The sequence below is a fragment of the Panthera onca genome, chromosome E1 (assembly GCF_046562875.1).
Source record: "Panthera onca isolate mPanOnc1 chromosome E1, mPanOnc1 haplotype 2, whole genome shotgun sequence".
NCBI lineage: Eukaryota > Metazoa > Chordata > Mammalia > Carnivora > Felidae > Panthera > Panthera onca.
The window spans coordinates 58,852,144-58,867,498 of NC_138352.1; the positions used below are offsets into that span (position 1 = coordinate 58,852,144).

At 54.1% G+C, this 15,355-nt stretch overlaps 1 protein-coding gene across 8 annotated transcripts; it reads left to right on the forward strand.

Annotated features, from left to right (window-relative positions):
* Nucleotides 1-372: 372 nt before the first annotated feature.
* On the forward strand, nucleotides 373-12,465 carry CD300LG (CD300 molecule like family member g). 8 transcript variants are annotated; one of them, XM_060629599.3, is made up of 8 exons: nucleotides 453-606; nucleotides 1,512-1,847; nucleotides 4,549-4,650; nucleotides 5,269-5,545; nucleotides 6,231-6,343; nucleotides 8,252-8,343; nucleotides 11,050-11,151; nucleotides 11,637-11,859. In XM_060629599.3, exons 1-8 carry the CDS (start codon nucleotides 558-560, stop codon nucleotides 11,748-11,750), a joined length of 1,185 nt encoding a protein of 394 aa, XP_060485582.2. In that variant the 5' UTR covers nucleotides 453-557; the 3' UTR covers nucleotides 11,751-11,859. The 8 variants fall into 8 exon arrangements, with proteins under 8 accessions (XP_060485583.3, XP_060485582.2, XP_060485586.2 ...); XM_060629601.3 differs by having other exon boundaries at nucleotides 461-606; nucleotides 8,252-8,304; XM_060629604.3 differs by having other exon boundaries at nucleotides 463-606; nucleotides 5,464-5,545.
* The last annotated feature ends 2,890 nt before the right edge of the window (nucleotides 12,466-15,355 follow it).

Sequence of the window (15,355 nt, forward strand, 5' to 3'; positions counted from 1 at the left end):
AGCTCTGGTGGCAGGCCTAGTAACTCTTTTCCAAGTCCTGAGGGAGCTGTCGGCGACAACTTGATGTGCTCTATCTAGTGTCTGCCTTTTTTTTTTTTTTTTTTTTTGGTGACAGAGTCACAGGCACTGCTAACACTCACCCTAGAAGGAAAAGAGAAATCCCTTAAAGGTTAGTAAAAGTCAATGTGCAAGTTTTTCCCATCCAAATTCTTGGACTCCCCGAACGCTACACTCAGACCTTCTGGGGTGCACGGCGGCGGGCATGGTTAAGACCCCTCCCCCTCTCCCCCCACCAGGGGCACGGATTTGGGTGAAGCGCCACGGGGGGCGGGGCTGGGGAGGGAGGGGGACGGTAACCCGCGGGGCTGGCGCTGCACCGAGGGTCAGTAAAGGGAATGGCAGAGGCGCCTCCCCCTGGGCGCGGAGGGGGTGACCGACACGGCCCCTCCCCCCCTTCCGTGTCCTGATCTCGTGCCTCTGGAGGAAGTTAAAGCCCCGCGTGGCCCGGAGAGGAGCTCCCAGTTCCCGCGTGTGCTCCTGCACGTCTAGGGCCCACCATGTGGCCCCTCGTCCTGGTCCTGCTGTGGGGCTGCCTCTTGTTCCCAGGTGAGGGGAGGGGGGCGGGGAGGGAGTATGGTGGAGGGATGCGGGGCTCAGGCCCCAGCTGGCAGGGAGAGGACCTCTTGATCCCACCGTCCCTTTTTGGGACCCAGCCTAGCCGCCCGATCCTTCCAGGTTCAGTCCACCGCACTAGCCCTCAGCCCGCAGAGGTTTGGGGGGGACCGGGGGGGGGGTGCTGTTTCTTAGAGCCGGGTTTTCTCCCTGCCCTATCCGTTCCAAACCCTCCCTGGTCAGGTGGCCATAAGGGAGGTTTTACCTCTCTCATCTTTCTTTTCCTACTCCACACTCAGCCTGGAGGGAGACCGGATGCCCCCTATGTGGTTGCCATGGTAAACTCTGCAAACATGTCTAGAGCCTCCGCTGGTGAGACATAAAGAAGTATCCGGTCTCATCACTTCATGGCCGTCTTATTTTTTTTTTTTTTTTAACTTTTTAACATCAAGTATCAGGACGCATCTTGTCCCCGGTGACAATTGTTCGAGTGACGATGCTTTTTCTTAGTGGTATATAAAATTATGGTGTCTCTTCTATGCGACAGCGTCTTAATTTCAATGAAATAGGACGGTATCATCATCATCACCTATAGATGAGAAAACCCAGATGGCCAGGGAGGTCAAGCAACTTCCCCCAAGGTCGCACAGCTACTAAATGGCAGTGCCGGGATTCAGACTCTGGGCTGTGTGAATCTAGAACTTCCCCCATCACCATCCTTCAGTACCCCCAGTTTAGGGGACCAGCAACAGCCCTGTCCTAATATCCCTTGGCGGGGAAGGGACTACCAGCTCTTAGAGGGCAGCCGCAGGAGGGAGTGAGAGAGGAGGCGTCTTGTGGTCTTGACCCTGGTACTTGCATCCAAGGGATTCCGACCTCCATCCCTGCTCTGGTTGCAGGTTGTGGAGCCCTGGTGGGCCCCAAGGAGATCAGCGGATTTGAAGGTGACACCGTGTCCCTGCAGTGCACCTACAGGGAGGAGCTGAGGAAGCACAAGAAATACTGGTGCAAGGAGAGTGGGTTCTTTATCTCCCGCTGCTCCAGCACCGTCTACGCGGGGGACGACGGCCAGGAGAGGACGGAGGGCAGGGTGTCCCTCCAAGACAACCCCCAGGAGCTCACACTCAAAGTGACCCTGAGGAAACTCACCCTGCAGGATGCCGGGAAGTACTTCTGTGGGGTCTCAAAACTGGGCCGAGATGAATCTTTCCTGGTCTCTCTGCTTGTCTTTCCAGGTAACAAATGTCTCTCCTTCCCCGGATGGGGCATGGGTGATATGGAGGGGAAGAGGGACAGGCGGGCAGCTGATCGGTGCTGGACCCGGTTCCCCATCACCAAAGGGTGGAGTGCTCGCATAACCTCATCAGGGTGGGGCGCGGGCTGGGGTGGGGGTGGGGAAGGGCGGGTCTCAGGGACTCGGTGAGGTGACACCAGGGTGGCGTGAGCCTCAGTGGCTGTTTCACAAGGTCACATCTCGCAGATCTGTCAAACTCTGTGCTCGGTGCCTTTCCTTTTTGCCCAGATGTGGGAGAAAGATTGCGATGGGCTGGGGTGGGGAGGGGGCTGGGGAACAAGGTGAACATCCCACAGAATAAAAAAGCCTCCCTCCTCGGAGTCAGAGATATTCCTGAGGATTCTGCAGGCAGGACCCACCATCGTGCATCCCAGACCCACTCCACCGCACTGCCAAGCCATGGCCACACGGGCCTCGCCTGGCTTGTGGCCCCAGCTCTTCCTTCTTGCTTCTCTTCCCCAGATCTTGAAGTCCCAAAGTCAAGTGTGAGGAGGGCCTGGGAACCAGCCTCGGAGGAGCTCGTTGAGCTCAGGGACACTAGGGGACTGAGGCTGGAGTCATGGGGCTCTGGCTGGGGACTGAGCATTTCTCTGGATGCCCAGAATCCTACCTGGCTCTGCAGAGCTGAGAAGAAAGAAGTCAGAGAGGACCCAGGGAGGTGGGCAGCCCCCGTCCACTAGCCAGTGAGGGTGAGGCAGGTCTTTGCATCTTGTTTGACAGATCGGGAGGCTGAGACTGCAGAGATGGAATGATTTGCCCAAGGTCTCATGGCAGGGAGTGGTGGAACCAGGATTCCAATCCAGATTTTTGCTGGCTTTGGTGTCTCCTCTTGCCCTGTCCTGGCCCCATAGCTGAGCCCCATCCCATCCCCGGCCCCATCCCCACTGCCAGATCCCCGACATCCATGGGTCTTTATTTTCATTCAAGGAAATAGAAATGCGCTCACGAAATAATAACAGCAGCACCAAAACCACACTGAACCTGTTCTCCATGATTTACAAGATTCTCTGATTTCTTCTGATTTTCATCGGTATTCAGACCTCATTCTTACCTAGTGGTGGTCAATTTTATCTGTATTTGGGCTCTCTATTTTCAATTTTTACCTCACTTGTAAATATTCATTTGTGTATGATGTATGCATTATTATGTTACCCTGTGTCAGACGTTGTTAACCTTTCTCTGATAACATTTGGGATATAGAACATAAAGAAGATTGATGGCCGTGGCATGCTGGTGAATGACAACCGGCTGCAGAAGCTCTGATTTGCAATGTTTGCCAGTTTCTGTGGTTTAAATGCCCCTGCCCTTGCCAATTTCCAGCCACCAATAGTTTAACAACCAGCTCACAAAATTCCTGAAAAGGTGGACAGTCCGCTCTCCCGGGTCAGTGTGAGCTGTCTCCAGCGCACCACCGAGTACGGTAAAAGATTAGAATTTCTAGAAAGGTCAGAACAAGACAAGAACCCGCTCTCATTTCTTTTGTTCACCATTGCCTGGAGGCTCGAGGCAATGAAATGCGACAAGATAAAGAAGTATAAATATTGAAGGGAAGAGATAAATACTCTCTATTTGCAGAAGATCGGAGAAAGCTTGACCTTGTGTTAGAATAGAGAATGGTGGGGAAAGGGAGTGAGTGAGTCCGGGATGGCTTTCCAGCACAGAGGTGACGGAGGGGCACTGGGGAGTCAGGGAGCTCGGCAGCTGCCGGGGGATCGGCCACACCACGTTTCTGCCCACTGTGCTGGCAGAAGCTAGGCATTTTGTTCTTGAGGGGTCCTAGCCTCGCAGGGAGTCCCAGGAAACTACGTGTTGCGACATAATTGGGCGCAGGGTACTGTGGCTACACAGGAAGAAGGGACTTGCTCCTTCTGGGGAAGGCCTGGTGGAGGAGGGGAGGACAGAAAGAAGGTGGTTTAGGCCAAGATGGAGAGGAGAGGCAGGGGACACGCAAGGCATAGAGGCGGGCGGGACACCCTTAATTAAGCACAGAGGGCAAATAGTGGTGTGGCTGGTATACCAGATGGCAAAGACATAAAGCCAACATAGCGAGCGGAGATCTGAGTTTTAATGCTTATTTATTTTTTTGAGCGAGAGCGCAGGCAGGGGAGGGGCAGAGAGAGAGGGGGACAGAGGATCCGAAGGGGGCTCTGTGCTGACCACAGAGAGCCCCCAGTGGGGCTTGAACTCCTAAACCGTGAGGTCATGACCTGAGCCGAAGTCAGCCGATCAGCTGATCAACAGACTGAGCCACCCAGGCGCCCCAGGGTCTGAGTTTCAAAGACTTTGAAAGGCATGTGGCAAAGCTTGAGCTTCCGCTTATCGGCAATGAGGGGGCCATTAACTGCTCTAAAGCAAGAAGTGATGGGATCCGGTATATTTCTAGAGACAAAACCCGTATTGGTGCAAAGCGTGCCTTGGAAAGGGCAGGCTGGTGGGCAGCTGGGGACAAGGGAAGCCGAGGGTCTGAGCTGAGTGGGAGGCCAGAATCAGCTAGAATCTACCACCCATGGGGCTGAGGGGAGACTGAGAAGGCTGTGAACCGAGGCGGGGGCGGGAAAGCCACTGGCTGCAACCGAGGCAGGAAATCTGTCCCGGAGCAGTGATCCTGGCCTCCCCTGAGACCAGCCTCTCCCTTTCCCTAGGTCCCTGCTGCCCTCCCTCCCCCACTCCCTCCTTCCAGCCTCTTGCTACCAGGAGCCTCCAGCCCCAGGCAAAAGCTTGGCAAACTCCGCTCCCAGAATTGAGTGAGTGAATGGTTTTTCTGTCTCTCCTCCATTCCTCTCTAAAGAAACACCCCGGGAGTGGCTGACCTGGTGCCAGGCACTGCCCTTTATGGGCCCCCAGAGCCTGGGAGCTGTACTGTCCGTGGAGGAATCAGGGACTCAGCGGGGTTAGTTCAGGCGAGAAGCAGTACAGCCTGACCCCTGGACCTGTCCCTGTCGCCCTGCCCTGTGGACCCCGTGGCTGCTGAGGGAGGTCAAGGCCTGCAGAGGCATAGGTGGTGAGGGTGGGCCTGTGATGGTGACATGAGGTGAGGGCAGAGGTGATAACTGGCCAGGACCATAGGGGGAGGGCGGGAGGGCGCCTGTGTACTGAGTGGTCATTGGATAGGTCACAGAGGTAGAGGCAGGGTGTGATCACACAGGCACCAAAAGGGGCTGAAAACCACACACGGGTGTGGGGTGTGCCTGAGATGAGGCCTGCTTGCTCAGATGGCTTCGTCAAGGACACCCGGGGTGTCCTTTAGCTGGGATTGTTCTGAGAAGTTGGTCCTGCGTCCAGGGATCGAGGGTCAGAGGTCTGGGAAACGCTGGGATTCGAGGATCAGAGGAGGTGCTGAGGCATTGCTTTTGGACTTGTAGCTTCTCCTGGTCTCCACCAAACAGTCACCACAGCCATGCAGGGGAAGACAGGGGCCGAGGCCTCTCCATTCCCAGGGACCACTCCGTCCGGGCCCACAGGAACCACCCCGTCCAGGCCCACAGGAACCACCCCGTACGCAGGAACCTCTCCATATGCAGGCACCTCTCCTCACGAAGCAACCTCTCCTCATGCAGGGACCCTCCGCCCATCCACACAGCCGGAGCCCACCTCGACGGAGGACACTCGTCCGGCCCCCAGCAGGACCTCCCTGTCCAGGTGAGCCCCAGGCGACCAAGGTCACCTTTCAGGCCATCCTCAAAGCATAAGGTGTCTTTGAGCAAGTGAGATCCTAGCACTTCCCCTAGGCCAACACAGCCTCCTGTCACAGTGCGGAGGGCAGACGCAGCCCCCAGCCCCCTCAGCAGGGCCCTTGAGCAGTGAACGACCTACACTGCCGAGCCAGCAGCCCTGGTGCTGTGGACACACAGACCCACCCCCCGCCAGGTGAAGGGTCCACCGTGGCCCCAGTCCCCACCTCTCTCCCTGCCTCAGCCTAAGAGGCAGCCACCCCAGTTTTGCCTGCATACTTTGCACTGGGCCCTGGGCCAAGCATGAAAATATGGAACCCTACCCCCCAAAATTGGTTTTTTTTCTTACCCAAATGGAGTCCCAGCCTGAAGGATTGGTTCTTGGGGGTTATATATCATTGCGTTCAGTTACTGACTGAGGCTTCCTGCCTGACTGTTGCCAAGTCCAGACCTAGCTGAAAGTGTTTCCTGGGGTTGGTAGTGGGGGGCAGGGGTACTTTCCACTGGGACCAGACGCTGCGGTCCCTGGTGCCCTCTGATCTCCTCGGGAAAGTCAAAGGACATGGCTGGGAAGCAGACTAAGAATGCCACGGTGCAAGGCATGCCACTGACGTCTGGTGACAGCTGCTGGGCTCCTCCCGCCTCACCCGCAGGGTCTCCATCCCAATGGTCCGCATCTTGGCCCCGGTCCTGGTGCTGCTGTCCCTTCTTCTGGCTGCGGGCCTGGCTGCCCTCGGCAGCTATCTTCTCCGCTGGAGGAAGGAAGGTGAGCAAAAGTAGGGAGGAGAGGATGGGAGGCCAAGGACCTCACTGAGACCTGCAGTCCCCCCACCATTGCAGGGACACCTTATGGGTCAGTGTTTCCCTCTGAGATTTGGACATCAGGAGCCCCGCCCTTCCCTTCAGAGGGAGCCCCAGGTCAGTCAACATTAGGAAAAAGCAATTCAGATGTGGGAATGGGAGAATGGGAGCTCTTGGCTTGCTCCCATCTGTCCGAACTCATCAGTCACTTCTGTCCCTACCGATCCCAGCAAAGCCACGTCCAGCCTCCGCAGATCTAGCTCCCTGTGTGACTGCTGTGGGGGCGGGGCGGGGCGAAGGAGGGCCAGGAGACTAAGCACTTGACCAGGATGGACCCTGCCTCGGGGTCTTGAGACGTGCTCAGCTCCCGTCAAGGCGTGGCTTGAAATCCCAGCTCTGCTACTTTTTAATCTGTGTGACCTTGGGGAAGTCACCTAACTTCCCTGAGCCACAGCTTTTTCAGATCACAGACAGAGAATACAGCAGAAACAGAATACAAGCCACACATGAAGTCTCAACTTCTCGAATCGTTAACATGAAAAAAAGTAAAAAGAAAGCGGAGCTGTTCATTTTAATCATATACTTCATAAACGTGATATTTCCAAAACGTTACCCTTTCAACGTGGAATCAGTATAAAAAGCTTAGTGATACATATTCCACATTCTACATTTTTTTTCATATGGAGTCTTCAAAACCCGGAATAATTCAGAGTAGTCATGCCTGCATGATTGCGGCCGTCGCGGCTCGTGGCTCCTTTGATGAACAGCACAGTGTAAGAGGGTTGGCTGAAATGACGGTCACAGGAGCTGCTATGTGCCTTATGTCGCTTCTGTCGCTTCTGTTGCTTTTATCCCCTTTAATGCTCTCAATACTGTGGCATTAGAAACTTACTACAAGTGCCCCCGTTTTACAGGGGAAGAAACTAAGGCAGGGTGGTTACTCAGCTTGCCCCGAGTTTGCACAGCCAGGAAACGGTGGAGCCAGGAAGAAGGGTGCCAGAGCCCTTTGCAAATGAGCAATGTTGTTCTAGTGCAGGTGGCCATGGGGGGGATCCTGGCCATGGGAGGCGGGGAGGGGGGGGATCCTGGGCCTGCCTCCGACTTCTTCCTGTGTGGCCCCCAGGAAGAAATATTGGCTTTGCCCATGTCCCCAGGTCACCGCAGAGGAGTCAGGGAGAGCACACAGAATGGGAGCATTCCTGATCAAGAGCTCAGAACTTCTTAGCACCTTGCCTCTCAAATTGTGGTCTCCAGCTAGCAGCAGTGACATCCCCTGGTAGCCTGTTAAAAGATTCTCAGGCCCCGAGGTGCCTGAGTGGCTCAGTCGGTTGAGCGTCCCACTTCGGCTCAGGTCATGATCTCACAGTCTGTGAGTTTGAGCCCCGCGTTGGGCTCTGTGCTGACCGCTCGGAGCTTGGAGCCTGCCTCAGATTCTGTGTCTCCCTCTCTCTCTGCCCCTCCCCTGCTCGTGCTCTGTCTCTCTCTGTGTCAAAATAAATAAAAACATTAAAAAAAAATTTTTTTTTTTTTAAATAAAAAAAAGACTCTCAGGCCCCACCTCCAACCTGCTGAATGGGAGTGGGCATTTTTATAAAATGTCCCGGGATCCTGTATGCACACTGAGGTTTAAAAGCAATGACCTTAGCCCATGGAATTACTTCCCCAGCCAGTTTCCGGCCCACACAAGGGGATGTCCATGGACTGATCCCAAAAGGCTGGATCCGTGCTGAGGCACCGAGCTGGAAGGAGCTTCTCTGCACAGCCTGTCTGCCTGCTTCCTGTAGGGAAGGCCCTGCTCTAAAGTACAGAGGGGTCAGTCCACCTCTGTGGGAGCCGGTGCAGGCTTCAGGGTATTCCTGCTGGTCTCTTTCAGCTCAACTGGCCACAGAGACACAGAGGAACGAGAAGGTCCACCTCTCACACTTGGTAAGGAAGGCAGCTGGCCCAAACTCGGATCCCTGTGGGGTAGGACATCAGGATTCCCGGCCCTGCCTCTGCGTCTCCCTACCCGGTTGTCCATGACCGTCCTCCAGGCAAGGCTTGCATTCCATCTCTGGGGAGTCTGAGTGAGCCCCAAAACCAGGTGCAAGCCACAGAGTGCCCCTCCTCACCCTGACTTCCCAGCGGGTACCAGGCAGGGGTCTTTCCCGGGGACCCAGCGCCCTCTTCCCCTCCCCCTCTTAGAACCAGACATTGTCAGAGCAGGATCCAGAGGAGTCTTTGGGAGGGCTGCAGAGCCACGGGCTCAGGACACAGAAGCCACACCTGCCTCACCCAGCCCCCCACCCCTCCCTGGGCTGTTTACTGAGATGCCTCCACTCCATTCTCTTAAACATGGGGGCAGGAAAGGGGGGCCGCCATTGCCTTCTTTCCTGGCGCCAGCAAGGACAAAAGACTCAAGCCCGACCCCCCCCCCGGGAGGGGCTGGGGCAGGAATGGGGTACTGGGCTTTGGCTTAGGAAGCAGCTGCTATTGTCTCAGGAAGCTCGACAAGGCCAGAGATGGCAGACAGAAATGAGAGAAAGGTCATGGACAAGGATGGGAGGGGGGCTGCCAGAGCCCCGCCTCCTGGCTATGCCTCCTGGGGTGCACCTTGCCTTCTAGAAGAGGGGCGGGGCAGGAGGGAGAACTGCTGGGGAGGCCAGAGTGCCTGCACCAGCCCCCTGTGCCCACACTGGGGAAGGGCTGCATGGGACTCTTCCTGCTCAAGTGGGAGGAGACAGGAAAGGGCACGGGGCCGAGAGGCTGGTGGGTGGCTGGGGGACCCTTGTCGAGGGAAGGATGAGACAAGGTCTCCCGAGAGGGTCCGAGGCAAGAACCTGTGATCATGACCAATTGAGAGCTTTTGGTTTTCTTTGGTTTATTTCCCTTTTGGCTTCTTTGCAGTTTTTTCTGGCAGAGTCTGCAGGTGGAATTTAAAGGGCTTGGGGTTTTCTTCACCCACATTCAGGTCAAAGAGGGAAGGGGACGCTCTGCCGGCTCTGCCAGAGAGCCCCAGGGGTGTGTAAAACTCAGAGGGAAGTATGAGGGGTCAGACCAGCATTTCTGCTGCCCAGAGAGCTATTGCAAGAGGTTCTCATCCCGAGAGGGCAGTGCTGGGCTGCGATCAGGACTCGACTCCCACTTCCCAAGGCTTCCCTGATTCCCTGCTATTTTTCTAGCGCCTGGACCAGGAGGCTCTCCTATGTAGCTTGTATGTTCAACCACACAGAAAACGTCTCCACACTTGCTGGAGTGGGCCTGTGGCCCATGGCGTGGGCAGAGGGACCAACGAGGGACCCGCCCTGGACGTCAGGTGGTGGTCCTGGCTACTGCCTGCATGCATGTGTGGTTTGGTCTCTGCTCCATGAGGCTCTTTCCTCAAATTCAGTCACCCTTGAATAGGTGACACTGGCGTGGCTGCTGGTGGTCAGCGGTCAGCAGTGGCTGGGTTTGGGCCAAATCACAAAGCTATAAATATGGGGTTAATGGAGAATGGATATGACAACGGGAGTCCTCTGATCGAGCCCCAGCTATGCCGGGTCCTCACCGTAGGCAAGGCCGGGAGAGACCAGGGCCATGAGTGACAGGATTTGTGACTTCTCCTTCCCCTTCCCCTGTTCCCTTGTCCCCTCGTGTCCCCAGTCCTAGCCTGCCTGAGAAATTGTGCTCTGATTTTCACCTTGTCCTGTGAGCCTGGATGTGTCACCAGAGACGGCTCAAACGTCCGCCTCTGTCTCCATCCCCTGCCGCTAGGGCGGTGATAGCAACAGGGGGAAGGGGGCAGTTAGGAGACAAGGGACATGGAAACAAGAAGTGTGAGTCACGCCCTGCCAGGTCAGCAGGCAGGCAGCGTGGTATAGGAAAAGAACTGGGGTCTGAGGTCACATGGTCGTGAGTACAATTCCCAGCTCAGCTACTCAGCAGCTGTGTGACATCTGGCAAGTTACATCACCTCTCTGAGCCTCAGTGTCATTGGGTTGTGGTGAGGCACAAGTGAAGTGAGACACTCAGAAACCGGGGGTTTCTTTCTTTGTCTTTAGTGCCCACTGGGCCATGGGACTTACTGGCTGGGACACCTAAGGGCAGCTATGCCCTTGGGAGACTTGGCTGGGGGAAATGGGGAAGGGGCTAGCATTCCTGACCTGGGGACCTGTGGGGACCGCCAGGCCTGGTCACAGGATGACTCCTACTCACTCGGCCTTGGTTTCCTTATCTGATCAAGGAGGGGGTGCTCAGACTTAACGATTTGTAAAGAAGTTTTCCTTTGCGGTTTCTTAATCGGTGAACCTTTGAGGTATTGACATTTGCTCCCCCGCCCCCCCGCCCCCACCAGGGCCTGCGGAGGACCTTGAGCCTGTACATTCTTTCTGCCTCGAGGATAAAAATAACAATAATAAAAACAAAATCGTTCCAGGAGTTCCCAGGTGTTGAGCTGTAAAACACTACCATGAATAGTCATTACAACCCCGAGGGAAGAAAAATTCTTATCCCCATTTTACAGCTGAGGAAACTGAGCCTCAGAGAGGTTAGGAGGCTTGCCCAAGGTCACTCTGAGATGTAGGAAACAGGACGGAAGGACTCTGACTCTACGCCTGTGTTCTCCACCCCCCCCCCTTGTTTCCCTCCTCTCGCTGTGGTGGGGGAACATCACCCCTGCCAAGAATTGACTGTTCTGAGTCTCTGTTTCAGTCGCTGGACTACGCCGTGATCAACCTTGCAGGGCCCCTTGGGCCTCGAGCCAGCCCAGAGCCCTCCGTCAACCCCTGCACAGAAATCCGGGGCCTCAGCCAGGTGTGAACAGAGGGCACTGGGGGTCTGGAGCCACCCAGTCGGGCTCCTCTCTGACAATGCGGGGAAATTGGTGGGTGGAGGGGGGACGCTTTCTTCGGCATCCGCTCCCTGAACACTGCCCCCTGCATCCACCCACCTACCCCATCATAACTCAGGACTTTTCATTCAGAACTCAGGACTCTTGACCTTACATCCTCTTTTCCCCCCTATCCAGAAAGTTCTTGAATAGATTGTTGGTAGTCACAGTTGCAAGAGCTCTGGGCTGCCAGAGGCTATGAAGATGCTCTCCCAAGGGGTGGATGTTTGGGAGGAGGTGAGGGGCATGAATCAAAGCCTGAGAGGTCTGGGGAGAACTTGTCAGTCTCTGCCCCTTAGATAGAGGCCCAGAACTGTGGAAAAGGCTAGGGTCGACCCCGCAGGCACCTGGGCCACCCCCCCGCCCCAGCTGGACTCTGCTTTTCATTGCCTGACCGTTGTCTTTACAGACTTCAGAGGAAGAAGAAGTCTATTTCCAGGACCAAGAGGGGGACATGATCCCAGGGCCTCCCCTCCACATGTCTGGGGAGGAGCTCGGCTTCTCCAAGTTCATCTCAGTGTAGCGGCGAAAATGCTTAGGGGGGATCTGAATGGCTGGCTATGTGCTAACCCGGATAAGTTTCCTGCTACAGTTTTCAGAGTTCACCTGCCAGGCTCTGGGGCTGTCCCCTGACCCTTTCCAGGCTCTCCTCCTTCGTGCCCCAGCCCGACTGGAAGCTTTTGTCAGCCCCGGAGCCTGCAGTGGGGGTCTCACAGTCCCAGCGGGAGCCTGGGACCTGCCCAGTATGTTCACATGCTGGCCTAGTCGTGCAGCCGAGGAACTTACAGCCCGTGGAGCTCGCCAGAGCCGGGCCCAGCTCCGGAGATCTGGTCTGACTTTGTATCTGTTGCAAGAAATCCCCTGGGCCTGGGCACCCAACAACAGCCACCCCCCCCCAGACCTCACCATCTTCTCTCTTCCTTCCTGACTCAGCACCACTGTCTCCTGCATGAGTGAGAAAGAAATCTTGCTGGGGACAGACGGGGTTCTGATTTTCGAAATGTGCCTATAAACCACCTGCACCGCAGTCCTTCAGGAGGCTGGTTAAACATGTGATTCCCTGGGGGTGCCTGGGTGGCTCAGGCGGTTAAGCATCTGACTCTTGATTTCAGCTCAGGTCATGATCCCAGGGTGGTGGGGGCGTTGAGCATGGAGCCTGCTTGGGATTGTCTCTCTCTCTCTCTCTCTCTCTCTCTCTCTCCCTCTGCCCCCCCAATAAAATTTTTAATTTAATTTAATTTAATTTAAAAATATGATTCCGGGGACCTACTATGGGCTGGGCTCACAATCCTGCCTTTCTAACAAGTGTCTGGTGATTCTAATACTTGAGTTTGAGAACCAGTGGGCCTGTTAAATTTTCGGGTTCATCCAGCTTAGAGTCTATATTTGGTGTCTGGGGACTCCCACCTGCACCCCCCCCACACACACACACACACAGAGGCTGCTATGTCCACGAGAGGTGAGTTCAGGGCTGGCAGGGACGGTTGCCTTTCCCAGATCCCCACCCAGACATGCATCCCAGCTTTGGAAGTAGGATGGAGAAAAGTTTGGCTCCTTCCTTGTCTGGAAAGGGTTAATTGCCTATGGATTGGGGCGGGGGGGGGGGGGGCGTGGAGGTAGGAAACCACAGGGTGCAGGTGGGCTTCTGAAAGGCAGGAAGGAGAGGACTGGACAGGAACCTTAGAGGAACCTGAACGTGACCCTGAGTCTGGATCCCTGGGGAGGGGACGGGGGGTGGGGGGGGGTGGGGGGGGGTGGGGGGCAGGGGGGGGTGGGGGGGGTGGGGGGCGGGGGGGGGTGGGGTGTAGAATACCAGAACTGCTATATTTTCTTTTTCCACTTTCTTTAAAAAATGAAATGAGGGATTGCTCAGTATAGATAAGTTAGAAAGACAGAAGGGGAGGAGAAAAAAACAGGTCGCCCAGATTCATTACTGCCAGAGACCATCATTGCTGCATTTTGTTGGATTTCCTTCCAGTTTTTTTTTTTTTTTTTTCCTCCACATCATTTGCTGTTGTTCTCTTACAGACTCTTTTGGATATACAACTTTATAGCCTGCTCGTCATGTCCCACTTAATTCTTTTTTTAAAAAGATTTTTCGGGGGCGCCTGGGTGGCGCAGTCGGTTAAGCGTCCGACTTCAGCCAGGTCACGATCTCGTGGTCCGTGAGTTCGAGCCCCGCGTCAGGCTCTGGGCTGATGGCTCGGAGCCTGGAGCCTGTTTCAGATTCTGTGTCTCCCTCTCTCTCTGCCCCTCCCCCGTTCATGCTCTGTCTCTCTCTGTCCCAAAAATAAATAAAAAACGTTGAAAAAAAAAATTAAAAAAAAAAAAAAAAAGATTTTTCGTCGGGCTCTGTGCTGACAGCTCAGAGCCTGGAGCCTGTTTCAGATTCTGTGTCTCCCTCTCTCTGACCCTCCCCCATTCATGCTCTGTCTCTCTCTATCTCAAAAATAAAAATGTTAAAAAAAAAAAATTAAAAAAAAAAAAGATTTTTATTTTTACATAATCTCGACACCCAACCTGGAGCTCGAACTCACAACCCCAAGATCAAGAGTTGCAGGCTCCAGTGACTGAGCCGGCCAAGGCACCCCAGGAGAGATTTTTCTAAATTCCTCCAGGAGGCGGTGGCTCATAGGCTAAGAGAAAACAGAAGCAGAGAAGGTAGAAGGGGTCGTGATGAGCTTTCAGGCACCTCCAGAGCAGGAGACACGTGCTCTCCACCTCCAGCACTTTGCAGAAGTGACAGGCACCCAGCACTACAGCAGGGGGAGGCATCATGGGGCTCGATCTGAGCGTGAGGGTTCCGAGCCTAGCACCAGAGCAGGAGGTCTACTCCTCTTGAATGGATCACATGGGTTTATCCCTTTTTTATTAGGTTTATTTATTTATTTATTTTGAGAGGGAGAGAGAGAAACCTAAGCAGGCTCTGCGATGTCAGCGCAGAGCTTGATGCGGGGCTCGAACCCACGAACCGCGAGATCGTGACCTGAGCCGAAGTCGGACGCTTAACCGACTGAGCCACCCAGGCGCCCCCCGAAACAAATTTTTTTCATAAAAATAAAAAGAGATGTTGAAAGCAGACATTCTTGCCTTGTCCCTGATCTTAAGGGGAAGGTACTCGGTCTCACCAAAAGTGTGATATTGTCTATAGGGTTTTCATCTTTTATCAGGTTGGGAAGGTTCCCTTCTGTTTCTAGTTTACTGAGAATTTTGTTTGGTTTTTTTTTAATGAGAAATGAATATTTTGTCAATGATTTTTCTGCAGCTATTGAGATGATCATATGTTCTTTTAGTCAAAAAACAGAGTCAAAGACTCTGTTCTTTGACTTTCTAATGTTAAACCAGCATTGTGTCCTTGCTGTTACTTTAGCCATGAAGAATATTGGCTGGTAGTTTTATTTTGTTGTTAAGCACTCTGTCTGGGTTTGGTATCAGTGTAAGCTGGGAAATATTACCTCCTTTTCAAGTCTCTGGCAGAATTTGTGTAAATTACTAATAGTTCTTCTTTATACACTTGGTAGAATTCAGCAGGAAGGCATGTGAGCCTAGAGTTTTCTTTGTGAAATGGCACAAACTAAACATTGTTGTTGTTGTTTTAAATGTTTATTTTTGAGAGAGAGAGAGAGAGAGAAGGGGTGGGGCAGAGAGAGGGGGACAGAGGATCTGAAGTGGGCTCTCTGCTGTCAGCACAGAGCCCAATTTGGGGCTCAAACCCATGAACTGCAAGATCATGACCTAAGCCAAAGTCGGACACTTAACTGAGCCACTCAGGCGCCCCTAAACATGTTGTTAATTGCTATTTTACATGGACGACACTGGCTTAGATTCTTGCGTTTCAATTTTTCTTTTTTTTTTTTTTTTAATGTTTATTTATTTTTGAGAGAGAGACACACAGAGCACCAGCGGGAGAGGGGCAGAGAGAGAGGGAGACACAGAATCTGAAGCAGGTTCCAGGCTCTGAGCTGTCAGCACAGAGCCCAACGCAGGGCTCGAACCCACCAACCGCCGATCATGACCTGAGCCGAAGTCAGACGCTCAACCAACTAAGCCACCCAGGCGCCCCTTGAAAATATATTAAAAAAAAAAAAAAAAGCACACTGGTCCTTTGTTCACCACTCTGCCTGAACT

Coding starts and splice junctions, on each gene's coding strand:
- CD300LG (XM_060629599.3), top strand. CDS start 558: ATGTGGCCCCTCGTCCTGGTCCTGCTGTGGGGCTGCCTCTTGTTCCCA. Junction 607..1,511: donor GGGCTGCCTCTTGTTCCCAG/GTGAGGGGAGGG, acceptor CTCTGGTTGCAG/GTTGTGGAGCCCTGGTGGGC. Junction 11,152..11,636: donor AAATCCGGGGCCTCAGCCAG/GTGTGAACAGAG, acceptor TTGTCTTTACAG/ACTTCAGAGGAAGAAGAAGT.